The following is a 27,647-nucleotide window of genomic DNA, read 5'->3' on the forward strand; positions in this document are numbered from 1 at the left end:
GTAGTTTTCGGGAAGTAGGATAGATCTGTTTGACATCCCACAGAAGCTGCGCCAAAACAGCAAAAAGAGATCTCTGGCCGATGGAGCCTGCGTGGAGGGACACCCTGAATGCATGCACCCCCCTCAGCCCTCGTAATTCAGGCTTCTCCCACCGTCGCGTCGCGTTGGCGACAAGAATCAAAAACAAAAAGTGTTGAGAGGAGGAAAGGTGAGAAACATCAAGTGCGGCTGCAAACCTATATGCACTTCACGAACACCACTGCATATAAATTCCTATTCCTGTACATATACATCCACGATCTATTCATTGATTTGGTATTGCTTTGAATTGTCTCCCGGTGCCTTGACGAGGAGAACATCGGGCCTCCGGTCTCTACAGACAAGGACGGCTTGACGCATTTCTCTGCCTTGTTTGCCGTCTTCAGATGCAGGGATCGTTTCTGGCCGTCAGTCATCGGCATTTGCACACGCACCGTCCAAAAAATTGGCAGCCTTCCGGCCTCGAGGCTCCATACCCCGTGACGCGTCTAGGCCTCGTGTCGCGGATCCCGTTTCCGTGCGGCGCTTCCGAGGTTGGGAAAGCTGCTCTTTTCTTGTGTGAACACGAACGAGAAACGGGAGATCTGTTTCGCATTTCTCTCAGGGTGCGTCAGCCTTCCATGTCGACTTCCTTGTCGCCGCTTCTTTCAGACTCTTCTTCCTCGTCGGCCGTGTGTGCTTTCTCTTCTTCCAGCAGATCTTCCAACACACTTTCTTTTCTCTGGAAGAGGCTCTCGAGCTTGTCGGGCGTTGCGTCTTCCAGCATCTGGGCCATGCCCAGGAGACGCCAGTACCGTTGCTGGCGCACGATCTCTTGTTGGAGACGCAAGGACTTCTCTTCCGCGCACCTGAGCAATACATGCAGAGCCTCACAAAAGCATGGACACATCCAGTGATCTGCATGCACCCTTTGACCCGTGATTCTACATACACGGCATTCCGCACATCTTGGCATGGGTCTAGGGCCACGTGTCTATCGCAATCTATATGCGTATCTATCGACATCTATTCTATCTCTACCTGTGAAGTAGAACCTCATCTACAGACAGTGAAGAAAAAACAACGATAAGGCAGATATACATGCGCCGATATACTACGCAGCAGCCCTATATTTATGTGTATGTAGTATGTATGTATGTATGTATGTATGTATGTATGTATGTATGTATGTATGTATGTATGTATGTATATATATATATATATTTCTGTATACATGAGATGTTTTGCGTTGTTTGACTTGCAAATCGAGTCTCGGGTTTTCTTTCGCGGTGCCTCGCGCTTCCGCGGGACGTTTCCTCCCTTTTCTCGCAGTCTGTGTGTCTTGCATCTTTCCGTCTTCGCTCGCTCGTCGTTTCGACTCTGGAGCCTACGCGAGAATGCGAGAATCGATGCCTGCGAGTCGCGCGACGTGGATGCCGTGGGACTTGGGACAAATGCCCTCCGTCAGCTTGTAGAGGAACGCGAGGGAGTGTTGTTCTTCGTCGATTGCCGCCTTCATGTGCACGTTCACCACGTGGGGGTGGTTTTGCATTTCGTAGCAGAGAAGGTGGTAGTGCGTGGCAAAGAGGCAGCGACACTAGAAGCAAAAACGGGAAAGAGAAACAAAAGAGCCGAATTCCAAGCAGACACGGAGGGCGCAGCCCCCAATACAGAATTGCTTCCTACACAAAGGAGGCCTTGTCTAGACCCGAAAAAAAGTCGCACGCAACGGCTCGCCGCGAGGCACAGAGACCGGTTGAAATCTGGCAAGGCCTCTTCAGGGGAGTAACCTAAATCAACGGCGAGAAAGCGAGAGCGCGATCGTCTGTGGAGACGGGAAGAGAGAAAATGCGCGAATGGCCCCCTGGGTCGGTTTCCGAAGCTGCCGGAGAGAAAAATGAGGAAAGCGGAGAGCAGGCAGAGAAGAGAAGAAAGAGGAAAGAAGGAAGGAAAGAGGATGGGACGACAGAAAGACAGCCGCGGAGGGCGTCGCGCGAAGCAAGCCTCTCGGAATTCACGTGCGTACCTGGAGCTGGTCAGTGATGTGTTCGAGAGAGGCGAGAGCTATGGCGGTGCCGTCGAAGGTCGACGTGCCTCGGCCCAGTTCATCGACCACGGCGAGAGAGCGGCGAGTTCCCTACGAGCGCACACGAGCGAGACACACGCAACGGACAGAGGAGACACTGCTGCTTCAAATCGGAGTGGGCATCAAACAGTGTTCACGAAAGACACAAAAAGCACCAAAGGCTCCTCCGCTTCGCCGTTTCGATGGAAGGCGAGACGCTCTCCGGTCGTGACGGAACCACGACGGGGGGACGGAGACCGCCAACACAAGACGCCGCAGCGTGCAGGACACAGGAAGGACGAATCTTCTCTAAAGAGTTTGAGAAAACGGCCGCGGACCCACTGCACTTGGACAGACACTTCGCGGTCTCAGCGATGCGCTCCCCCAACACGGCGATCACCAGACCGCGCAGATTCGGGAAGATGAGCTGTCGAAGTGTGTGTGTGCAGGCCTCAGGAGCTCCGCGGCAGACGCCCCAAGCAAATCGAAGTTTGTGGAAGGCACACTGCGACTTCAGTTCACGCAAAAAAGTCTCTTTCCGTGGGAAGCGACTCTGCGTGTTGTTCTTTCTTACGTAGGTCATGAGTTCGGAGACGTCCTTAAGTTCGACTAGGAACGTGCTCGCCCCCTGGAGAATGAAATCTTCGGCGCCAAGGCGCGTGAAGATGCGGTCGACCGGCGTGAGCGTGCAGCTGTCGGCTAGAGTTTCGCACAGACAGTTGGAGAGACACATCAGGAAAAAGAACCGAAAAAACCAAAAGCACGGGAGGGGCAACACGGCGGAAACAGAGAAGAGAGAAGGGAGAAAGAACAGAGTGGCATCACACATCGAAAGGGGAGACAGAAGAGAAAAAAGACCGAGGAACCAAAGGAGGGGGGACTCAGCGAGAAAGACGTCCCTGTGGAGAGTCGGCCAGAGATGGTAAACGTTCAAGGTTCTTTGTGTGTCTCTCTGGTCGTGTTGCATTTCCCTTCCTTCGCGACGCTCTCTCGCTCTCAGTTCCCTTCTCGTTCGAGTCCCCGTCGCCTCTTCAAAAAGTGTGTTCCAGCGTGTCTCACAACTCTCCTTTTTTTTCTCCCCTCGCGCCCCGAAAACCTGGAAGCGTCTCCAGCTCCACTCGACCAGCCCGCAGAGTTTCTCTGTGTGCGGCTTCGCCCCCGCTCTTCTCTCTTTCCCGCCTCCCTTGTCACTTTCGTCCGTAGAGTTCCTTGCATCTTTCGCTTCCGCCTCTCACCTGGGACGAAACACCCGATCTGGGCCATGACAACGCACAGCGCAGCCTGTCTGAGAAGTGTGCTTTTGCCGCCCATGTTTGGCCCCGTCAGCAGAAGAGTACGTTTCTCTTGGTGAGGTCCGCAGTTCAAATAAACGTCGTTAGGCACAAAGTTGTCCATGAGCGTCTCTGCCACAGGATGCCTGCGATTCCAGAAACGCAGGCGCTAGACACGTAGATTGAAGGTGTTTGAATTGAGTTTCAGGAACCATTAATGGAGTAGGTTTGCCTCTTTATGAAGGCGCCCAAATCACACGCATCCACAGATCCGCATCTCCACTTCTCTGTCTCCCTTTCGCGCGGCGGGCGGGCGGGCCGAAACTCACGCGACACGCTGGAAACAAGAAAACGAAGACGTGCACGCAGGCAGACCCCGAAGAGATTCCCCCTGCCCCGCTCGTCGTAGACCCGCGACTCGACACTAGTGGATTCGCAAAAAAAATCGCGACTGAAAACACGCCGAGGCTAAGGCCAAATCGACATTACAAGTGAGACGGAGACAACGCCCCTGTCGCGGCCGTTTCAAGCGCCGCACCGCGAGGTTTCCCAGAGCGGAGATCGCTCGACACCGAGCCTCCCTCCTTTGAGCTTTCCGCTCTCAAGGCGAACGCGAGGACTTGATTGCGGTGGGGCGCTCCCTAACGCTCCACGATAAATGCGCTTTGAACGGGAAATTTGAAAGAAAAAATACGAATAAGACAACACGGTTTCTCCCTTCCACTCTCGCCAGAGAAACACGGCGAGGCAGGGAAAGCCCCCGCGGATTCGGATACCTGCAAGAGACGCACACATCGTCCAGCCACCCACCCACACATATACAAACACACATCTACAAACATATAACATATAAATATATATATATATATATACATGTAGTTTATGTGCATTGACAAGCATGTCTATGTATGCGAATATCAAAGCGTGCATAGGGGCCTCCTTCGATGAATCCATGAAGTGCCTGCCACCCGGGCGCGAGAGACGTGTTGTCCCAATTCGGTTCTTCAGTTTCCGGCCTACCTGCAGTTCGTCAACGCGAGGATGGGCGGCTCGTCGTCGCGCGCTTCAAGGATAGTCGGTCTGCACATTTGCCCATTGTGACCTGAACCAGTGGAAACGAAAAAGAAAGAGACTCTGATGCGCCTGCTGCTGGCCTTCTCTCTCCACATGCATCACACGCCTCTCTCCCCGGGATTGAGACTCGCCACCCTCTTCGGTCGCTCCAAAGTTTATCCAGGAATGGCGACAGACTTGTGTCTAGTAAGCTACATTTTTGCGCCGCGTCTCTCGATAGGAAGACCGGCAGCGCGTCTGCCGCCCATTCCGGCACGCAGAGAAGATTCACACAGGAAAAAGCATGCAGCCAGGAATCGCCGGATCAGCGCAGGACTGGAGTCTCCACGAGGACGCAGGTCGCGACCGGGTGACGCCCGTGGGCTCCGCACGAATTAGATTCGCTTCGCTCTCGCTTGCTCTGTGGTAAGTTGACATGACAAAGACCGGGCCCCAAAAGAAGCGCCGCGCTCCTCGCGCGCGTCTCAGCGAAATCGATCCCGAGTGATGGCCCATTTCTCTGAAAAAGACTCGAAACGAGCGAAGCGTCACCTGGATGGTGTGCCACGACGGAGGCAAGAGATTGCAAACAATCGAGCTCCGCAGCGGCTTGGATAGCCCGGCCGAATGTGTGCGTGAAATGGGCGTAGAAGGCGTTAAAGAGAATCGAGAAAAACGGGTAAAACGCGTCTTTCTGTTTCTGTTCGAGATCTGGAGACAAACGGAAAGAGACAGCGACGGCAAGGCAAGGTCACACAGGTTCTCGTGTAAGGGCATGCAGACTCGAGCGGAAAACGCCTGAGCACACCTTGGGGACTAGACATCCCCGGAAAAAGGTCGACAAAATCTGCTTGCGTGCAGGGGTGAAAGGAGAGTCACAAACACGAGAGGAGCGCGAGAGGGGGGAGAGTTGGACACGGAAGACGAGAGAGACACTTGCGGCGAATCCGTGACGAGGCGCAAAGGAGAGCTCAGCAGAGACTCTCGAGAAGCGTACCTTCGAGCTCGGCCACCAAGTCGCATATCTCGGGTGTGCGAAAGCTGCAAACACCCAGAGAAAGAGACTCCAGGGTCAGCCAGTGAAAACGGGGGGCTCGCGCGCCGCATGCATCGAGAGAAAGGCAACACTCGACACACAAAAGAAATGATATGTCGCTTACAGGACGCCTCCGCTGTGAAGCCAAAACAGCGACCCCTTCGCGGACGCTGAGCAAGTCGCCATCAATGCAGACGAAGCGTCTGCCTGTTCATTCACGTCGCTGCATCGACACTTGCACGAATCGAGAGCGTGCCGACCTTGCAGATACACAGATGTCTACCTCTATGTCTCTTTATATGTATGACGCACATATATCAATAGGTCGGCCATACTAGGACTATGCAGATATACATATATATATATATATATATGGCTGTGGTGAAGGAGTGCGATGTTGACATTCCAGATGCGTTGCATGTCGTGGGTCAGCAGGCTGTGTCTCTAGCGTCGCGGGCCTTGCTCCTCTTTGTTCTTTCCAGTCTGTCTCGTTCGCCTGTCCGTTAGCTTGCGCAGACTCCGCTCCTAGGTTTTCATCTCCTATGTTTCCACAGTCTGCGTGTGTCTGCGGGCGACTGGGAATCCACGTCTTGTCGATGTTTTCCTCACGACACTCACCGGAAGAAGCCTTTTCGGGAGGAAGTGATGTCGCACTGGTGGGTCCGCAGCAGTTCCTTGGAGACGGTGTCTGGACACTCGACTTCGTATCTAAAAATGCAGAGAAATCAAGGAGCAGAGAAAGAGCATTCCAGGCAAAAACGAGGGGTCATGCCCCCACATGGACTGTACGCTTTTAGCTGTCTTCAGCAGTCCAGTGGGGTGGTGTACAGCAGTCAAAACGAACTTGGTTGTCTGTGTCTCGTAATGGAGTCATATGCAGTCTGCTCGGGTTGCCGGGAAAATCGCTCGGCATGCGCAAAGGCGGCTTACTTGAATTTCGAGTGGACGAAAACGAGGTTGCGCATCTTCCACGAACTCTTCAAATCGTCAAGGACGCGCTCCAGCTGTCTCTGAACGCCCTGCATTTCCTTCTCAGTGTCATCGTATGCAGCGAGAACGCCCTGTAATCCCACACATAGCACGACGCAAGGAGCAAAAAGAAGAACGTGCACGCCCCTCCGCTTAGAAAAACACAAACACAGAAGTGAAAGAGGCGAGCAAGAAAGAACGAGAACCCGCGCGTAGCGCAAGACAGAGACATGGAGGCAGCGAGAAAGCAAAGAGAAAGAGCAGAGACGAGGAGAGTCCACTCGGTGTCTCGCGCGCTCGCGGGGGACTGCTTGCATCTCCGCGCCTCGCAGCCTCACGCGTGTTCTTGCTATACTGGGCGTTGCCTGTGCCTTTGTGTCTGTGTGTTTTTCTTTTGGTCTTCTGCTGATACGCAGGTTTGCCGGCGCGAGTTGTTTCCGTCTCTCGCTCCGTGGCCGAGCGGATGCGAACTCTCACCTTGGCAGGGATTCTGTTCCCGTCTGGATCCGTCACGACTTTGCTCTTGAGACTCGCCACCAACTCACCCAGGGGCGGGAAGCCGCCTCCGCTGGCGCGATCTGCGCACAGCTCGACCAGCCGCTCGCATCTTTCTGTTCCTTCGTTTTCCTCGGGCTCCTCGGCTCCGCAGGCGTCGGCCAGGTGCCGACAGAGGGTCTGCGCGAGCGCTTCGACGTTGAGGAACGCGTCGAGAAGGGCGAAGAAGTCGGCGAGGAGTTTCTGGTGAAACTGGTCAAAGTAGACGGCCTTGCGCTCGCCCTGGAGCCCCTGCGCGCAGATTTTCGCCGAGAGCCGCTCGATGTCCGGACACGCCTGCAGCGCCTTCCGAATGCTCGCCACGCTCTCGGGGCGGTTCAGCAGCCACGCGACGGCGTCCAGTCGTCGCTTTAGCTCACGCGGGTTCTGGAGCGGAGCGACGACCCAGCGCCGGAGCAGGCGATGGCCGAACGCGGTGACGGTGCGATCGAGGTAGCCGAGCAGCGACTTCTTCGCGTCTCCGTCCTGCGTCTGAAGGATCTCGAGCTGCCGCAGCGCGTTTGCGTCCATGACTAGCACCGAGGCGTCGCGCGGCCGAAAACGCTCAAAGCGGCAAATCGACAGCACCGACCCGTCCAGACGACAGGCTCGGAGATACGCACACAAACCCCCCACTGCACAATGCAACGAAGACCACTTCTCGCACAGCCTTCGACACAGCTCCAGAGACTCCAAAGAAGACGAGGACTCTGCTGGCGCAGAGGAAGCGTTTGCGGGGGATGCGAGAGCCTCGAGGCGGGCCCCGATGTACCGGTCGAACTCGGAGTGGGACGCGAGTAAGTCCGGAAACGCCGGCATGGGGGAGAGCTGGGGCGCAGACGGAAGGTATTTGAGCAGTTTGAGCACCGACGCGGGGATGTTCGACGGCGCGTACACCACCTCGACTGGCAGCGTTTGCGCGAGGAGGAGGCGCAGAGAAGGCCACGCGCCGGCGGGGTCGTCTGAGAGTCGCACGAGCGCCACGCGGCAAGTCGAGACGTCGACCAGACACGCCGCGAACCCCGGCCGCAACGCGCGCCGCGTCTCCGGACTCGCACCGCGTCGGCCCTTCTCGGCCTCTTCCGCCGCGCCACGCGCTTCGTCCTGACCGCTGCTTGCATCCATGCTTTCCCCGGCTCCTCCACCGTCGGCAGTCTCTGAACTTTCCGCCCGCGCCTCCCGTCCACCCCCGTTGCCGCCCGCGTCCTCGTCCTCGTCTTCTTCGTCTCCAAAGTAGAGAACGAGGAGGTACCTGGCCTCGTTGCCGAGCATGTCGGCGTGGCGGACAGTGCCTGCGGAGTAAACTTCGCAGACTTCACGGCGCACGGCTTTGTCTTTGGCGCCTGTCCCGGCTTGGCTGTTGCGCTTCTCGAGCTCCTTCGGAGTCTCCATTTGCTCGACGACGACGACCTTGTAGCCCGCCTGGACGAGTTGGCGAGCCTGGAAATGCAAATTCTGCTCGGGGAACCCGCAGTGGGGCTTGGCGTCGGCGCCGCCGCCGCCCATCCACTTGAGGTCCAGAATGCGGTGCGCGGCGCACGCGTCGCCGTAGACGAGCTCGTAGAACTTGCCGATTTTGAACAGAATCAACTTGTCAAAGTGGTGCTTCTTGATCTCCCAGTACTGCGCCATCCCCGGCGTCAGGTGCGGCCGAGCGTGCGCGCGCGCAAGTTGCGAGTCGGGCGCGGGAATCCAGAGCGAGGAGAAGTCGTAGTCCTCGCCGCAGTCGACGGCGCGCCGGCCAGCGAGGTCGCGCATGTGCGCAGGATCCGCCCACGGCGGGAAGCTAAACTGGCGGTGGTAGGTGTAGAAGTCGTCCACGTAGTGCCGAAAAAAATGGCAATTCTGAGCCGCAGCAGAGGCAAGAAGCCGCCTCCGGAGCTCGGCGTCGTCCACGGCGTCGCGGGCCTTTCTAGCGGCGGCAGACGAAGCAGCTCCGGCCGACGGTTTCGAGGCCGGGGGAGACGAGACAGGCGACGCCGCAGGCTGGCGAGAGGGCGCGTAGGGCTTGGGAGGCGACGCTGACGCGGGAGCCGCCTCGGAACCCGAGTAAACGAGATCCTTCAGCTTCGCTCGCGATGGCGAAGACACCGACGCCGATGTCGGCCGACACTGGCGCGACGCACTCTCGCCACTCTTCCCTTTCTTCGGCGCAGGCCTCTTCTTCTTCCTCACTTCATCTTCCTCTTCTTCCTCTTCTTCCTCTTCTTCCTCTTCCTCCTCTTCTTCCTCTTCCTCCTCTTCCTCTTCGTCGTCACTGTCTTCACTTTCCTCCTCGCTTTCGTCTTCGTAACTGTCATCGCTGAACGCGGACGCCTCGGATTCTTCTTCCTCTTCGTCCTCTTCCTCGTCTTCTTCTTTCACGCTCCCGCGTTTCTTGTCTGGCTTTTGGCCCGTCTTCTCGGCCTTTTCCTGCTCGGCCTGTCGCTTCCTTCGCACCGAGGGCGGCGTCTCCATTTTCTCCTCGTCATCGCTCAGACGCATCCCCCGGCGGAGTCTCTTGCGCGTCCTGACGTCGTCGCTGTGACAGAGGCCCAGCCGAGTGGAGACATGGCGAAACCAAATGAAAGAAGCAGAGACACGCGCGCGGGTGCGCAAAAAATCTGAAACAACACTGTGTGGGGCGCGAAGAACAAGAACCCCCCCCCCCCCCCCGCCTCGCTGAGGCCTCTGAGCTCTGCACGGCGCCTCGCATGACAGGAGGCGGCTCCACACGCAGACGGGAAAAAAAAGTCTATGCAGCCCTCAACGGAAAGCGGCGTGCGCAGGCAACGCAGTCGCCCGCACTCATCCACAGAAAAGAAACAAACCCCACCATTGTGGAGGTCAGAAATGCACACGATCGAGCCACCAGACGCCCCAAAAGAAACTGAAACGCACCTGCCAGGGTCCTCCCGGTCGCTGCCGCTCGCACGCGCGCCTCCGGTGTCTCGCTCAGGAGCCTGAAAAAAGAAAACGACCGCCACAGACGAAAAGAAAAAGACATCGAAAGAATCGACACACGACTGGCTGGACGAAAGCAGTCCCAGAAACAACCGGTGCACGCTGACAGAGCAACAGAGCACGGCCCACTCCTCTGTTCCCCAAGGCGCATCCACACGAAAGACGCGTACACATGGAACCCCACAGAATGCACAAACACAAAAAGTTGCAGACACATGTGTAAACATATTTAGGCATCCAAACAAATACACATATACATATATATATATATATATATATATATATATGCATATATGTACGTGTGTCGCGCTTCGCTACACCTATCTTTCTACCTGTCTAGCGATGTGTATCTAGAATTTCGATCTGTATGTATATATATATATATATATATGCGTACGTATATCTAGACTTTTATCTAAATTCAAAGGTATTTATATCTACTGTATGCACGAGCGGTAGCGCACACAAGCAGAAATGGCCACAGAAGCGCCGGAGCGCATCTGAGCGATCGCGGAACTCCCCCCGAGACGCAGAGTCTTGCTCCACACACATCTTGGTGTGTCGCGGCACACTCGCCCTCTCAAACGCATGTGAAAAATGTGTCTCTCTGCATGCCAACGTCATCCGCGGATCGCCTTATACACCGAAACGACAGGACAGACATATTTGATACATATATATATATATATATTATACGCAGTGCAATAATGTATGTAAGTATGTATGCATGTATGTATGTATGTATGCGCCCATGTGATGTGGACGGTGCGTGAGCATCTGTGCCTTTGCATGCAGTGAATTTGGAAGTGTCTGCGCTTCTTGTCTCCTGTGAATCTGAGTTTTCTCCTTTCTTGACGCCTCATGCGTCTGACGCGACTCACTCGCTGGCGTTTCTTCTCGCCGTCTTCTGCGTTCTCGACTTTCGTTTCGTGTCCATTCTCTGCCTGCTGGGAGGCGCCCTTTCGCTCTGGCGAGGCTGCCGCTCCAGTCTCGCCTCGCGTCTGCGCCTCGCCTTCGCCGTCTTGGCGCTTGCAGATGCCTTCGCTGAAGCGTCTTGGATTCTTCTTCGGTGTCCCTGCGCCTTGTTGCGCAGCACACGAAGCCGAGGCCGCATCCACATTGGGCGGAATGTCTTCCTTCTCCTTCGCCGACGCCGAGGCGCGTCTCCGTGCGGCGTTGCAGGCAGGAGCCGAGGCAGCTGCGGGCGGCTGCCGGGAGAAGAAAGAGAGAATCGACGCTTGTTTCTGCAAGAAAAACAAAAAAGAGGAACCATCCAGAGCCGTGCACACGCGGGAATGTGAAACAACTCGCCCGCGAGAAACTCACACGACTTTGATGTGGAGCCTGCTGTCGCTCTTGCTCCGGATGCGCAGGAGATACAAAAGGGACGTTCCTAACTGGTGAAACACGATGTCGCCAAAGAGACTCGACTTTACAGCCTTTCAAAAATGGACGTATGCAGAGAAACGCACGCATCGTCAGAGAGAGAGAAAGACATATAAAGACCTACAAATACATATATAAATACATACACATATATACATATATATGTATATATATACATATTCATGGATAGAGCTCAGAGCTGGGAGCACGGCGCGATGGCCAGACAACAGATGCACGTCCACACAACCGTCTTTGACGCCCAGGAGTACAGCCCCAGAGCAGGATCAAAGGCGAGGCCGCGGTAACCCACTTTAACCAGTGTATATTTATATATGAGTAAGAAAAGATGGACGCGGACACCCCAAGCCTCAAGGAAAGATGAAGCCGCAGTATTCGGTGGCTGATGAAGGGCTGTGTGTTTTTCTCTGGCTGCCGTCGTTCCGCTGTGAATGGTCAGCAAAGAAAGAAACAACCGCCCGCTGTCCTTCGCAACCTCCCTCGCAGGGCGCACAGCTCTCCTGCCTTGCACTTCGACTTCTTTTTCCCAGAATCGTTGCAGGTCTCGTCCTACCTTCCCAGCAGTCTCGTAGACAGCCCCGCCAGAACGGCGAGCGCCGCCCGGCCGAGAGGAGGCGGGCGCAGCTTTTGTCAGTTGAGGCGACATTTTGAGAATCTCTCGGGGGGTAGAGAAAAGGAAGAAAGACGACAGAACGAAGACTTGTGGAAAGGTCCGAGACACCCGGGAATCCTCGCCGAGGGCGGAACGTTAAGCGGCAGAGCGCGAGAAAGAGAGAAGGCCGGGCTGGGTCCCGGCGAGAGACGTTTCTTGCGACGTCAGCCCGCACGAAGGCTTCCAGGTGGGTGTCTAGGAAATCCGGACGAAACACGAGACGGATTTCTCGGAAAACGGAAGAAAGCGCGAGAGAAGACGAAGGCGAGAGAGAAGACAGGAGAACAAAGAGAGAGAGACAGAAGCTAAAGAGCGAGGAGAAAGAGGAAGGACATCAAACCCCGCAAGCACGTCCTAGGCCTCGGACGCTTCGTCTCCACTCAAATCCCTCAGGATGCCGAGAAGGAACTAAAGCGACGCTGGGAAGGAAACGCTGGAGACTGCTAGCGTCTCGAAAGCGCTCAAGTCAAGAGGCAAACGAAAATCGGAGACTCTGTCGTGGAAGAAGGAAGAGGACCACGAGGAGGAACCACACAGGGAGGCAAAACGGAGAGACGGCCTTCCCTGCAGATCGGGCGCTCGACCTGTTGCCAGAATTTCCTGGCGGTATTCTGACCTCGTTTCGCCTTCTCCTTTGTCTCGAACGATCAAGTGCGCGGCGTCGTGCTCCTCTCTGCGATCGGCAGGCATCCTTCTCGGGCTTTCGCCCCTCTCGGCTAGCTCTCGTCTCCCCGTCGAACCGACGTCCTCTCCACAGACTCGTCACACACACACACACACGCAGACAAACGCGCAAACACACGCGCAGAGCGTTCCCGAGAAGGCAAGGCGATCCTTCACAGACAGTAGCTGGCGAGAGCAGAAAATGCGAGAAAAAGAAGAGACGAAGCGCATGCACGGGTATCCTTGAAACGCTCCCGATCTCTTGGGAGTGTCGCCGCACGCGGCGGAGTGAAAACGAAGCGCCAAAAGGGAGAAAAGGAAGCAGAGAGGAAAGGAGGAGACGAGGGAGAGAAGGGAAAGGACGGAGGGAATTGGGACAGAAAAAAGGAACAGAGACGAGCACACGCGACAAGACCCGAGCAGGAAACGTCACAGCGGTGGACGAGACTGGGCACAACCCCCCGCGGAAAGGCATGTGCAAAACACCCCCCTTTCACAAACAGCGAGGAGAGGTAAAAAAAAGTAACGGCGTCTCTCTCCCGGGAAGGTTCTGTCTTCTTTGAATGGCGGATCTTTCTCTTTTACTCGAGACTCTCCAACACCCGCAATCCCCCCTTCCAAATTTTGTGGAGACAGAGACAGAGAACGCGAGCGAGAAACCGGGAGAGACGCGAGAGAGAAAGCGGGAGAGAAACTGAGAGAAAAAGCGGGAGAGACAGCCAGACCGAGAGCAAAATAATGGAATTGCCTCCGTTTTGTGAAATGATGAATTCGGGTTCTTTTTCTTTCTCAGGGTGCCGCGTATTCTTCTCGCTGACATGCCTACGCTTGGCGTGGCTGTCTCCGCACACGTGCACACACACTGCGCCGTAATCTCCCTCACTTTCCTCATTCCCTGTTGGCCATCTCTTCCTCTTTCTCTCTTCCCCGTTCACTCGTTTTCTCCCTCGCAGTTTCAACTGGGTGCAAACAAACGCGACAGCATTTATGTGCTCTAAGGAGTGCGTGTAAATATATTGGCAGCCTTTTACACAAACACCGCAGCTGTTTCACATGCTCAGCAGACGCGTGTATAGACATATATATGTATATAGCTGCAGCTTTTTTCACTCTGCATATCTGTACTACACCAAGCCCCAAACACTATTGGCGTGTGTACCCTCATCTACGATACAATAAGCTTCACTATATCAACACATATGCATTAATTTTTTGGTAGTCGCTTGTGTTTGTGCACGCTTCTCCACGAACACGCATGGTGGCTTTCACGCTCTCTCTATCTATTGAGACTTTCCCAATCGGAACAGTGGTACCTCATTTTCCACGCAAGTTAATCCGTGTAGGCAGCCGTGCATGAAGCACTGTGCAGTACTTACGATGCATAGTCGTAGATCGATCCACGGTTCCTGCGGCAATTCTTCACAGACGACGAAATGAGAGGAAGACGCTTGCGTCCCAGAACAGACGTGACAGTTTCTCTCCATTTGTCGTAGTGCGACGGCTGAGGAACGTGTACAAGCACGGTTTTCTTGTGACCGTGCACCCTTTTTGCTGATCCTAGATCGGCGTCAGGAAACACACCAATCGGTCAAAAGCTCTAGAGGGCTACTGGACGCGTTGCGCCTGCGTAGCTATCTTTGTAGGGTTTTCGGAAGACTGCGGTCTTGGTTTTGTTCTCTTTCCAGCAGGCGATCCACCAGGAGAACTTGTACGGGTAACGCAGGCGTTGCGCTCGACGACTGCACGATGCACGGCCTGTCGCACAAATTCCCTTCGTTGTAATATCTCTTGGCTCCACCAGCCATCCAGGCACTGGCCGCGAAAGGCGTCGAAAACGAGAGTTCCCGCATTTCCGAGTAACACTTTGCATTCTCCTACCAGAGCCTGCAGGCCGGTTTCCTGGCAAACGCTCTGAGAAGACCCATTCAAGCGGATCCGCTCGACAGAAAAAAAGGCCGATCCTTCTTGCCGCGCTGCGTGATTGTCGACTTCTCCACACATACCCTAGACGCGCACAATCGAGTGTTGAATAGCAATCGTCGGTTTCCTCCGATTCATTACTCGAGAATAACAAAGAGGGCGCAGCATCCCTCGCGCGTCTTCGGTCCTACCAATGAAGAAGCGTGTTCTCGTTTGCGCCTCGCTGACGCTACGAACGGAGAACGACGTTTCGCAAGTGGTTTGGAAACGTGCACTCACGATGCACGATGCACGGCCTGCGCTGAGTGAAGCCTTTTCGCTGGTGGCAAGCATCGATTTTCCCCTTTTTCGGGCACGCGCTGAGAACGCGAAAGTGAGAAGGAGGGCTGCATTTCCTCTCAACTCTGTGCACACGTACCCACAGACACGGCTCCACGCTCGGGCATTTCAGCCGGAAGAAGGGAAGGTATCTGTTTCGGAAGGCTCGAGGACTTTGTGGAAATGACGTGGGCGTGTGTGTGTGGCGAAAACTGTAGGCTGCTAATAGAGCGACGGAGGAGAGGTTCGAGGAGATTTGAGAGCAGAAACAACCTCACATGGAAGAAGGGAGAAGAGACTCCGCGAGAAGGCTTAGAACCTCTGTGGCGGCAACCCACCCGTCCCGCCATGCACACACACGCATGTATGTTGGTGTTTCGTCTTTTCCTCTCTCCGTCGTCCTTTCTTCTCCGCAGCGACGCTTCCTCTGTTGGATTCTTGCCTGCAAGCCCGCGGGGGACGCGCGCACACGCCCGAGAATTGTTCAGCTACGCAGTTACGCCCCGACGGATGCCGCCTGGTTTGTGTTCCAGAGACCTTTTCTCACGAATCAACAGCTCTGTTCTCTTTGCTAAACTTATGGATATCTGTGCACCTTTCCGTTCCGCCTTTCTCGAGGGTTTGCCCGCTCCCGCGACGCCTCAGGCGCCTCACGCTTTCTCCCAGCAGGACAGGCGATCAGGCAAGGAAGGACACCGAACGCAGAGAGATACAGAGAAAGAAGGAGGAGAGAGAGACAGAGGAAGAAGGAGGAGAGAGAGACAGAGGAAGAAAGAGGAGAGAGAGACAGAGGAAGAAAGAGGAGAGAGAGACAGAGGAAGACAGAGAAGGAGAGAGAGACAGAGGAAGACAGAGAAGGAGAGAGAGACGGAGGAAGACAGAGAAGGAGAGAGAGACGGAGGAAGACAGAGAAGGAGAGAGAGACGGAGGAAGACAGAGAAGGAGAGAGAGACAGAGAAAGACAGAGGAAAGGAAGCACGTGAGAGCCTCTGCTCGGAGTGTACCCCCAGCTGGTGTCTCGTGGCGAGTTGTGTCCCGCAGAGGGGCGAGAATCGACAGCCTGTGAGACCGGGCTTCAACCTGTGCTTTGCTCGGAGGTGTTGAAGAGAAGGGGGAGAAAATCTCAGGAAAAAAGAAAAGAGGGGTCTCCACGCAATCTGCACTGTCCTGCTTTTGTTGTTCTCAGGTCTCCGAGGAACGAGAGACAGAGAAAATCACGCGAGATTTTTCTGCATGCGTCGTGAACGCGCCTCGCCGTCGACGGGGCGTGCTTGTCGCTTTTCCGATGGTTTTCTGATCATGCACGCATGCTTCTGGCGTCTTCTCCGATCTGCGTCCCTATCTCCACATCTGTCTCGTCTTCGTTTTCTGGTCCCTCCTCTCTCCCGCGTTTTCTGACTCTCTTTGCAGCATGCACAGCGAGGACGGGAAGACGAAAAGATATTCTTCTGCATGTGCGTGGTGTCCCCGGCCTCGGCGCTCGATAAGACGTGTGGTCACTTTAAAGAGGCCGCGACTTCCGTTCTCTCGCGAGAGAGTTACTCTGCGTTGTCGAACCTTTCTTTTCGGTTGAAGAAGCATCTGCATGCATGCTCTTCACGCGCTGACGCCGAGGAACTGCTTGCCTTCCGCGCGCGCGCGCGTCTTCGCCGTCTCCCGAGCTACCCAGTGAAGAAGACGCGTGGAAAGGCACCTGAAAACGTTGCTTTCTTCTTTTTCTCCTCCTCTACTGAGGAGACAGACAACACGCCCGACTGTGTCTCGCCGTCGACGAGGAGAGGGAGAGAGCGTACGGGAGAGATGGGAAAAGAGCAACGACAGACCGGCCGCTGCGTCAGAAACCGAGAAGCGACTCCATCTTCCTCTTGGCTTTCGCTTCTTTGAGGGAGATCAGGCGAGAGGAACAGATGAGAAAGCGAGAAAGAAGGATACTGAAAGGGACAGAAAGGAGGAAGCAGGAAAGGAGAGGCAACGTGCGGAAGTCAAGAAACGAAAAGACGCCCCAGCGACGACGGTCAGCCAGGAAGCCGGCGAGCGAGAGGGGGGAAAATTGAGGGACGGCAAGACGCAGCGAAGGCGGAGAGACAGCAGAAACAATGACGGGAAACGCTTCCGTGGTCGCCAGAAGCCTGAGGCTTCCGTCGTTTCTACCGCGAGAGCAAGGCCGCGAAAAACGGGTATGGAGACACTGTTCTTCCTACCAAACTCAAGGGAGCAGCCCCGGCGGAAAGGCCTTCCCAGGCGCGGCGTCTCCACCTTTTTCCGCGAGGGGAAGAAGAGAGAAACTCGCCTGCATCTGGTCTGCGACACGGCGACAGAGCCGAGGTAGCGCAGCACGCGCAGCGACTCCAAACGCCTCCAGTAGAGAAACACAGAAACGACGCGCTCTCCACACCAACAGACCTTTTCAGCGGCAGCCAGTTATCTCCATTCGGCTGGCGTCTCGCTGCTCATCTTTTCTCTCGGTTGCTTCCTCGTGGGCGTTTTGTCCGTCGTCGTTCTCTGCTTTTCTCTCTGCTTCTCCACATTCCTCTCTCTCTTCGTCTCTGCGCACCCTCCCGGCTCCTCGCCTTCTCACACCATCGAGGCCTTGCTCCTGGCCACTCCCGACAGGCGAGGCCGCATGCAGCCAGCGTCGCGCCTTCTCCAGCGCATCTTCGTCGAGGTTTGCTCCTTCCTCCGTAAATGGAGAGGACACCCCAGATGGCTGCAGCCGCCTCGCCTCACAGGAGTTTCCTGGCGGTTTCCTGCGACAAGCAGGCCGCCGACACAGACTTCTTCAGCGTCTCATTCTCGCTTCGCCTTTGGCCTCGCCTCACCCCCTGGACGAAGCTCGTCGCCTCCCTCCGTTCAGTGTCTGTGCTCGGCCGTCACCGCGCGGGGGCCGTACGGCGTCCTCGTCGGTCTCGTCTGAGAAAGTGCATGGGGCGCGAGCTTCTCCATCTTCTGCGACGTTCGCAGCTCGCGAGGAGCAGCGCCGACAAGCCCTCAAGGCGTTCATTTCTCGCCTAGATGAACTGTTTAACCTGCCGCACCAGCAGTGGTTGCCGAGCCGCTCTGGCCTGCCTCTTGGCGCCAAGCGCGCGCGAAGGCAGGCGCGACGGGCGTCGGAGAGGGCTGCAGCGGCCTCGTTGCGAGAGCAAGGAAGCGAGGAAGATTCCACAGAACGCGCTCTCCCTTCGGGGGCTTCGGCGCACATTTACAGAGCAAACGCAGCCGCGGAAAAGGCAGCTGAACGCGCTTCGGCTTCTCGACGCAGCCCCAGGGACGACGCGCTAAGTGCTCAGGAGGCGCTGCTCGCTGCATGCAGACTCGCGGCAACGCGAGGCGACTTCCAGTGGTGTCTCCAAGGCCTGAATCTTCTCGTCAACTTTGGTCGCCTCCGCCCAGACTGGGAAGTCTCTGAACGCCTCATGGCCCTTGCGCTCCACTGCCGCCGACTCGACCAGGCCGAGGAGGTCAGACGAGGGGTCTGGGAAACTATAAAGTACAAAAGGAAAGTGTAAATGCGTGTGTATATGTTGTACACGTAAGGCCATTTTATGTGAAACTGTGGTAGCAAAGTGCGTTTCCAGTGCATCTGCGTAAACATGTGTGTCGATGTCCTCTTGCGGGATGTGGTTCGACGCGTCGAAGTGTACATACAGCAGAGATGGGTGTGTCTATGCACCTTTGTTTTCGTGCGTGAGACGCAAATCGAGTCTTTTTCCTTCCCGTCTTCTTTGGCCTCAGCTATTAACTGCCTTTCCACATTTCCTCGCCTCGCCGCCCTCGCCAGTACTTCTCTTCGCTCTCATGGACGAAGCCTTGGCTGCAGGACGACCTCAAGATGTTCGCCGAATCATATCCACAATGCGCGAGCAGTGGTAAGAAACTCCTGGCTCCTGTGGTGGTTTCTCGTTTCCTTTCTCCGCCTCCGATTCCCGCACCGGTGGCTGCATTCGCGTTGCTCTTCTTGTTTTTTCTTGCTCGGCGTTTGCCCCGCTCTTTCTTTCCGCGCTCTCTTTTCTGCGTTCCTGTTTGCGTTCGTCGTTTCCTTCGCTTTCGCTGCCTTGGTTCTCTCGGCTGCCTCCCCTTCTTCTCGCTTTCCTGTGACCTCTCTCTGTCCTGTTCTCTCTTCTTCGTGGTCTTCGCCCTGTCCGTCGCGAATCCGCAGCCGCGCGGTTGTCCGCTCCTTCCGTGTCCGGTTTCTTCCCGCCGTCGAAGCAACTTTCGCCGCTGTCGCCACTTGTCTTTTCTGTCCCTCTGCCTGTCGCCTTTGCGCCGTTCACCGAGTTCCGTTGCTTGCGCGATGCTGAAAAGGCTGCTCGCGATCCGCGGGTTTCCTTTTCTGCTGCGTTTGTACCTTTTTGACTCCTCAGTTGTAGATAACGCGTCCTTCTTCCACAACGTCTACCGTGGTGCACTCTGGACCAGCGTGGTGTATTTGTCGAAATAATGAACTGGGTACAAGCTGCCTCATTTATATGCATATATATATATATATATAAATTAGAGGGGTATCCCTGTGAGTTTTTGAGTGTGCATGCGTTCGCCCTCCCCGCCCTCTGCTGTTTTGCCTCTCCAGGCAGGTTCCCATTCGGCCGTCCTTCTATGTCGCAGCAATTCGCGCGATGTTGCTTCTGCCTATTTCTCCGGATCAAAGTCTGAAAGAGGCGCATCTGGTAAAACACAAGCTGGGGCAAGGTCTGGAATGCGACCGTGTTACGCAGAGACGCACACGCCGCTCTTAAAAGACGATGGCCGCGGATGTGGAGACACCCCTATCCATCTACACATCCATCTACACATCCATATGCATTCATATATATATATATATGTCTCCATTTGCAGACCTCTCTGCATGCGCATATATAGATGCGATGACGTCGCCAAGGAAGAGTTGAAGCGGTGTGTTTCCCTGCATGCGTTCGAACCGCACATACACCAGAGCGGACCTGGATCCGTCCCGTTCCCTCTCCTTGGCGCTTCCTTCTTTTCTGCGGAGTCTCGGCTCGAACTGCTTTGTTTGTCCTTTTGAAAAAATCGCTTTTCAGATTGCGGAAGACGCTGCTGCGCTGGGCGTGCCTTTGCCGCCCGTGGCCCACCAGCTGCTTGTCGAACGCGCGCTCTCTCTAGTCGAGGAACGGCTGCTTCATCGCGACTCGTGGGAAGGTGGACGCAGTGCCGCGACACACACAGACGAAACAAAAGACGACAAAGACGAAGGAGACGACAAAGAAGGAGACAACAAAGACGAAGGAGACAAAGGCAGTAGCATGCGAGTTGGCTCTTGTTATTCAACCGAGGAGTTGCTGACACTGGCAGGACAACTCCACGTAAGCGTGAAGCGTGGCGAGAGTGGGCGGGGGCGATTCTGACTTCTTTTCTTCCTTGCGTTCGCCGCGTATTCCCCAGTTGGTGAAAGCGGACGTGGTGGCGCCTCTCGGCCGTTTTTCTCTCTTTGGCGAAGGCGATCTTCGGCGCTGTGTCCCTGTGTTTCTTTACCTATATATCTGTTTATCTGTATCTGCCTCTGGCTTTGTCTATGTCTATCTTTCTACATAGCGAAGTGTTTCTGTAGCGGTGCGTGTGTGTGGGGATAGTGTCTGGTAGCTCTTTGTTTCGCTATGGCCTTTCTGCGTATCCGTCTTTCTTCTCGGTGTCAGATTCGCGCGTTCGTGGACCAAGCACGAGACGCTGGACGCCGTGGCCTTCCGAGTTCGTGCTCGCGTTTCTTCTCGCCACCCTTCTCTCCGCGTTCTCCCGCGGTTGGTCCCGTGGCTGCTGAGCTGTCGAGACACTGCCTGTGGAGTCTCAGCCCCAGCGCGGCGCTTCTCGTGCAGTCAGCGTGGCTCCAGTGGGCTCTCGAGAGACACGCGGAAAGGAAACAGGCGACGGCGACAAGCCTGACCACGGGCGGCGAGCGAAACGGAGACAGTCGGCGAACGGACCACGCCGGAGAGAGCCGTTCGTCTTCGTGGCTCCACATGATTCGGCAAGCGTGCGCCACGAGCCTCGAAGAACTGGGGGGGAGCGCCGCCAATTGCGGGTAAGCATCCCGATGCACTCACCACAAGGAGACAGGAAACCCCACCTTTGTCGTGGACGAATGCACAAAGCACACCTGTCTCCGCTCCCCTCTATACAGACGAACCGAGACTTTTCACAGAGGAAGCGCCATGGATCGTACTACGTGCGAAACCATTCAGATACACGCATGCAAATATAGAGTCGCGTATATATATATATATATATAGTTATATATTTATATGTCGTCGTCCCCTTCGCTTCCCTCACTGTACATCTCGAACGACTTGTAAATACATATATATATATATATATATATTTATGTAGGTTGGTGCGTCGATGTGTGTAAATGCGTGCGTGTGTGTGGCGGTGGTTTCGTCTGGGTTCAGCGTCTTCCCTTGTGCGCTGAGTCGGCTTCCGGTGGATCTCGTGCGTGTTGCTGAGAGCCGCGCTCTTGTGCTTCCTCTCGCCTACCAACAACAGACCGCGCGAAGCCGAAGTTGCGTGGCTCGGAGACGGCCCCGCACTGTGCCTCGAAAGGGCGCGTTGTCTCCGGTTCGAACGCGACACCAGTTTTTTGCGAGCCTGCGTTTGCTCTTCTGTTGTTTCGTAGCTCCGTGCATCGGACGCTTCCTCCGGCGTTCCTGGCAGCGCTGATTCGTTCTCGGGAAATGCCTCCGTCTGGTGTTCTCGACGGGGACGGGGGCGGGCACGAACGAGAATCCGAACTCAGGAGGAGACGAACTCTTTTGAGGGAGAGGCGCGAAGCCTCCGAGGTGAGACGCCGCTTCAATGAAATGCAGGAAACGCTCGACACTGGGGGTTCGGTATCTGTCGTGATGAGGCAGTTTCCGTTTTCCTCCTCGTTGCGCTTTCCTATCGTCTTGCCACCCCTCTCCGCACGCCCGTCCTCTCATTCTCTCGCCGTGTTTTTCTCTCTGTGCTTCGCCGAGTCTCTGTCGACTTCCTGCGCTCACTCTGCCGCCGGGTGTCGCCTTCTCTCGGTCCTGCACACCCTGTAGCTCTCGAGCACAACGGGATTTTTTTTTGTGGTCAATGGCCTGGACCCGAAATCGTTTTTTGAAGCTGTGTCCCTGTCCTTGCTTCTTGCGCGTCGTTCCTCTCGAGCCGATCAAGAGCGGTTTGTCCACGGGCACCTTTCGTGTCACCGGCGGCAAGCGCCATCTTTCCAGAAGCGAAAATCTGCTCTCCACTGGAGGCTTTTCTTCTGGCGAGTCGCCGTCTGCCTTGCGCCCCACGTCCTGGACTTGTGCCCGCGTTTGCTTGTTTTCGCGTGTGCGCACCCAGGCTCTGCATGCTCTCCAGCATTCCGCCTTCTCCGGCAGACTGTCGCCAGTCGCCGTCCTCTCTGCGTTCCGCCGTGAGGCCGCGAGCGAGCCGAGAGCCTCCTGAAGCGCATGTGTCGAGTCGGCAGAGCGCGGAACTCCCCAGGCGGAATGTGGCTGGGCTGCTTAGCCACAGGAGAACGGAGCGTCATCGAAGAAAAGAGAAAAAGAGCGGGCTGCGTCCAAACTCTCGAGGAGGTGCGGGTGCCCGCACGCGTTTTTTGAGGCAATCGGTTTTTCAAATGCCTCGTTCACAGGCATTGTCAGCGGAATCGCCGAAGTTCCCTGGAAAACCTGCGCACGCAGAAACCCGACTCTTGTGTGTCGCGCGGAGTCTGCAGTGTGCAGTCCTTTCTTTTCTTCCCACGGATCCTGTTTCAAAAATGACCATTTGGCCGACGTTTTCCTCCTGCCGGCGAGAAAAACGTGTGTCGCTCTGTGCTTCCCGCTCTCGGCGAACCGTCGGCAGAGCGGGATGCGATTCCAAGACTGTGTGTGTGTGTGTGTTTTGGTGCTGATGCCTTCTCCGGGGTCTATCCCGTTGACAACTCAGAACAACCCTGCCTTCCAGCTCTCCCCAATATATATATATATATATTTACATCTTGATGGATATGAGAGAAGAGATCTGCACTCGCTCGGCAGTGGAGAACGCGGGCGGGTGGGTTTGACCCGTCGAGCGGTCACACTGCGTGGGGGGAGTTTTTTTTTCTCGGCAGGTGGCGAGAAAAACGTGGGGGTGTCGGCCCGTGCACCCACACAGCCGCATTCGCTCGGAGGAGCGGAGCCGCATTCGTCTTTTCCTTTGAAACGCCTCCTGTGTCTTAGTCGCAAGCGCGCCGCACGAGCCGTGCGGCAAAAAGAAAACGGGCGCAAGTCCATTCACACAAACAGAAGCGTCGGCCTGCCATGCGCCGGAGTCGACGCCCGACACGCCGCTGCTGGGATAATAAAGGGCTACCTACACCTTTTCGTCGAATGCAGGCGTGCACATGCGCGGATCCACGGACAGGCGAACCCCGGGAAAGGGGCAACTCACGGCAAGTTTCCTGCGCAGCGGGACAGTTGCGGAGTGTGGACTCGAAGGTTAACATGTTTCGTTATATACAACTATACGCGGACGCACATATATATATATATATATGACCTGCTCCCCGAAACGCCTTCACGATGCAAACTGGTCCAAACACCTCACTTCTCCCCCACCCCGCGCGAGCGCAAGAACGACGCTCCCCGGGCGTCTCTCTTCCTCTAGACTCCCGCCTCGGCCTCATCGGAGGCTTCCAGCGCCTCCTCCAAACCACACACGCCGTTCCCCTGTCTCCGGCCCAGTCACTCTGCCGGCTGCCGCACGCCCCTCGTCCCCCCTCGCGCTTCATCCCCCGACGCCCGCCCGGTGTCTCTCTTCGCGGGGAGACTCCCCGGCCAGCCGACCACAGCCCCGCGTTTCCCCTTCCCTGCGAGACACGCGACGGCGCTGCCACGCCCACTGCTGACTCTTGCATGCGCATGCCTTCTGGCCACACACACACCGGCGGGAGACGTCCAGGTGTCTCTGCGAGGGATCGCTGTGCAAGGTGACCACGGGAAGAGAAGCGTCGCCCGAGGCGTCTCTCGCGAGAAAAACGATACAGAGGCCGCAGTCTCCGGTAAACGAAACGCGACACAGAGCTGTTCGCCGGGGCAAACGTCTCCCGTTCTTTTCCTCCTCGTTCGCCACGCCTCTTTACAGCACCGTCTTCGAGAAAGCGACCTTCATGCTGCGTCCGTGGAGCTCGTGGTTGTGGAGATACATCACCGCTGCAACGGCCTGTACAGGAAAACCAAAAACCCGAAACAGCACGGTTTTCCAACACGCTTTCCACTCTCGCTCAGCGCGGCCATCCTCGCCGGGTGCCAAGGCGTGAGACTGGAGACTCCCGTCCACCCCAAACAACGTCCTCTCCACAATCCCGCTTCGTGCGCACACCCGAGACGCAGCCACAGACCTGGCCAAGCATTCCTGCTCTCCCGTTTCTCGGCTCTCTCACCTCTGCTTCGGTGCCCATCTCCATCATCGCCATCTGCGTCTTTGCAGACTCGTTCTTGGGAGCTTTGAAGGTGAACTTGCTGACTTGGCCGTGCTCCTTGAACAACTTTTGGATCTCCTCGTCAGTAGCACTCTCGTCTAGGTTCGCCACGAAAATCGTCTTTGTCGGGCGGCAGGAACCCTTGACGTACTTCTCGACATCGTCTCCCTGAGCAAGCGCAAGCAGCCTCCAAGCGACGTTCGTGCCTTCTCTCTCTCTTCGCATCAAAGGCCCCAGTCCACACGAGACCGCTGGCTTTCGCTCTCAACGGCAATTTCTACCCTCCACATGTCCAAACCACGCATATGAAATCTTGAAGGAATGCATATTAGCAGCCGCATGTCAATCCAGCATGCGAAGTTTACGTTTTCCATGAACTCCATTTAAATATACATGTATACATACATATACATATACATATATATATATATATATATATGTAAACCCTAAACCCATATATGTAGATACAAAGATATATATAGAAATATATATGCTGTGCATGCATATGTTGGCATGGCGTGCTGAGAAGGGACTCACTCCGTATCGCTGGTCCTTGATCGAGAACGCGACAGTTCGCTTCTCCTCCTCTGCATTCGCCTCTGTCTTCTGGGAGTTGGGCGGCGGCAACTTCACTTCCATGTTCTTGCTGAAGCCAACCTGGAGGGACTGGCCCAGGACGTTCGCTCCCTGCAAAAAACATATCCCACATAACCCCGTGAATGGATGAGCGCGCAGTTGCATCTCGCTGGATGCACGCAAAGTGAAAATACTCAGAAAAGATGACGAAAACCATACATATATAAATAGAAACATATAAATATAAACGCAAATAGATACATTGGTATATATATACGTGGACGTCGGGCAGGCAGCGACTGGGGCATAGACGGGCGCGAGATGAGAGAAGAGACAGAAGCCCACAAAAGAGCAAGACACATGAAACGAGAGAACACCAAGGAGACAAACGCCCAAAACGCCAAGCCGGCACAACACCCTCTGCGAGAGGAGGACACGGCCAAGCACGTGACGAAGAGGACACGGCATTTTTGCAGGGGCGGACGTCTCCGCCCTCTGGCAAGAACCAGATGAGGAAGGAAAGGAGATAAAACGCATGCGTACCTGAATGTAGTTGAGGGCTATGGTAGCATACAGCGGGTCGGAATACTGAATAAGAGCCGTGTCGCTCTTCTCGCGAAGAATCTTCACGCGAAGAACGGAACCATACAGGCTGAAGAGGTTGAACAACTGAACAAGGAACACACACACGGATTTGCAATAAAAACTGCATTTCGGCTTAAACTGACGGAATCGTGCACGCACAAAACCTGCAATGGTTCCTGACGCCTACGCAGGAGCCGGCGCGCGGGGAGTCGACTACATAGACTGCGGGGAGAGCCTCCCGCCGCGCAAGCACACAGACGAGGTCTCTGCAAGCTAGGTCGTTTGTCGCAGGCCTGCGTCTGTTTCGCCTTTTTAGCTGAGTCAATGGCCGTTCCCTCCGTCACCCCCCTCCCCCCCCGCGTACGTCTTTTTCCCGGTCCTGTGTGTGTGGTCCTGCGTGGCCTCGCTGCTTCGTCCTCGAGGACTCCGGTCGCTTCTTCTCTCCGGCCGCGTCTCACCATCTGCACAGTGATGTTCGCAGGAAGGTTGTAGACAATGATGACGGGCGTCTGCGTCGGGTTGGTGGACTCGATCTCTCTCAACTCCCGCGGCAGCTTGTCGAGCAAGTGGAGCAAGTTGCTGCCGTGGTGGTAGGGGTGCGGGATGCCCAAGGGGCCCGCTGCGCCTCCGAGGCGGACTCCGTGCACGGGCGCCCCTGGGTGGTGACCCATTGCATGCGCGGGTGGCGGCGGCTGAATGCCTGCGACCGCCCCGCCGATCGGCGGGTGCTGCGCGCCGCCGGCTCCAGCGCCGTACGGACCTGGGGGACCATGGTGGGGACCGGCGCCCGGGTGATGGGGCGGGGCCGTCCCTGGAGGCACCACGTTCCGGCCGTTGTTCACGCCCGAGGCCGCGACGCCTGCGGCATGCGGAGCGCCTGGAGCTTGGCCAGGGGGTGGGAGGTCAGAGGCTGCGCCGGCAGACCCTGACGGTCCCCCACTCTGGACCGTGTAGTCCCAGCTCTTCTGCGTGTTGTTCTTCACGACCAGCTCGTTCAAGCGCGAAGGCTGAATCTGCAGCGTGTTGCAGCCGTCGTAGATATTCCTGCTGTGCAAGTTCATCAACGCGTGGCGAGCCTGCTCGGCGTTCTGGAACTGAATCAGCGCCTGGTACATCGTAGGCGACTTGCTGAAGGTGACGATCTGGGGAAAAGAGCACAGGCGCAGCGGCAGCGAATGAGAGACGGCGAAACGCGCACGACGGCATCGCGAACCAACTCGTCTGAATCTTGCACCATGTCTACACACATCGACGCTCCCACGTCATAACCTGCACACGTGTGGACAAGCAGGTATGCATTCATCTGTGTATAAGCGTTCGCTGGCGAAATCCACGCAGCTTCTGGACTGTGGAAGTTTCGTGTCTGAAGGACTCGCCACAAGACGGAAGCGCACCTTTTCAATCTCTCCATATTTGGAGAAGAGGTAGTGGATCAAGTCGATGTCGACAGGGTAGAGAAGATTCGTCACAGAGGCGAGGACAACGCGGAAAGAGTCGGGGGGAGCGGCAGTCGTTTTCTCCTCCATTTTGACGGATTTGGGACAAACAGAGAACCTGACGAAGCAGCGAAGAGACGACGCGGGAGGTGAAACGGAGTACGGGGCAAAGTCGCAGAAAACCTGAAAAAATGAAGCAGGGAAAAGACGATTACCTGGAACGGGGATGGACGGTTTGCATCCAACACCCAAAACTCACGACCAAACGCATGCAACGAAGGACGCTCTCCGGGAAACACTTTTGCCAGGTGAGTCCCGTACGGTCCAGTGACAAGGCAAATTCACATCCACGTCAGTCTGCTTCCTTTAGCGAGTGAAAAAACTCCACTGTCCACACTGTCGCCGAGATCCACGACGGCAGCCGAGGAAAATCAAAAACTCGGAGACACACAAAAAGTTCTTCCTACTGGCGTCACGCCACCTTCAGCGCCTCCCCTCCCATTTCTGCTGCGTCAGCGGCCGGCTCCTCATGCCCCGCTTTCGAGTAAGGTGCCGTGTACAACACGCAGCCGTTTCCGCTGGCAACAGCCGAGTTGGAAACGAAAACCTCGCCGGCGTCCTCTAGTGAATCGGGAGATACACGACACTCTGTTCCCCCTGTACATACTCTGTATAGACTCCCACGATGGCCCATATGTCATCCCTCCTCTGGGTCTCCCGTTTCTTCCCCACAGAGAGACCGACGCGCAATCCAAAAGGAGATGGACACGACTGCCTTAC

The 27,647-nt window shown here is 55.9% G+C and overlaps 3 protein-coding genes across 3 annotated transcripts; 1 reads left to right on the forward strand and 2 right to left on the reverse strand.

Moving 5' to 3' along the window:
* Positions 1–649: 649 nt before the first annotated feature.
* Positions 650–11,939, reverse strand: NCLIV_042630 (DNA mismatch repair protein mutS, related; the record flags this gene model as incomplete). The annotated part of the gene is made up of 14 exons (XM_003881180.1): positions 650–887; positions 1,410–1,615; positions 2,045–2,155; positions 2,658–2,782; positions 3,319–3,500; positions 4,375–4,456; positions 4,960–5,118; positions 5,405–5,448; positions 6,062–6,151; positions 6,374–6,504; positions 6,890–9,467; positions 9,827–9,888; positions 10,771–11,133; positions 11,847–11,939. 14 exons carry the CDS (start codon positions 11,937–11,939, stop codon positions 650–652), a joined length of 4,464 nt encoding a protein of 1,487 aa, XP_003881229.1.
* A 4,318-nt stretch (positions 11,940–16,257) lies between these two features.
* Positions 16,258–22,268, forward strand: NCLIV_042640 (conserved hypothetical protein; the record flags this gene model as incomplete). Its single annotated transcript, XM_003881181.1, has 8 exons — positions 16,258–16,300; positions 17,607–18,304; positions 18,579–18,712; positions 19,414–19,510; positions 19,883–20,164; positions 20,495–20,877; positions 21,469–21,631; positions 22,164–22,268. 8 exons carry the CDS (start codon positions 16,258–16,260, stop codon positions 22,266–22,268), a joined length of 1,905 nt encoding a protein of 634 aa, XP_003881230.1.
* Positions 22,269–23,927: 1,659 nt separating this feature from the next.
* Positions 23,928–26,957, reverse strand: NCLIV_042650 (gg11844, related; the record flags this gene model as incomplete). Its single annotated transcript, XM_003881182.1, has 6 exons — positions 23,928–24,011; positions 24,232–24,438; positions 24,808–24,957; positions 25,390–25,515; positions 25,890–26,573; positions 26,826–26,957. 6 exons carry the CDS (start codon positions 26,955–26,957, stop codon positions 23,928–23,930), a joined length of 1,383 nt encoding a protein of 460 aa, XP_003881231.1.
* Positions 26,958–27,647: the final 690 nt, after the last annotated feature.

Source organism: Neospora caninum, chromosome IX, assembly GCF_000208865.1.
Source record: "Neospora caninum Liverpool complete genome, chromosome IX".
Classification (NCBI taxonomy): domain Eukaryota; phylum Apicomplexa; class Conoidasida; order Eucoccidiorida; family Sarcocystidae; genus Neospora; species Neospora caninum.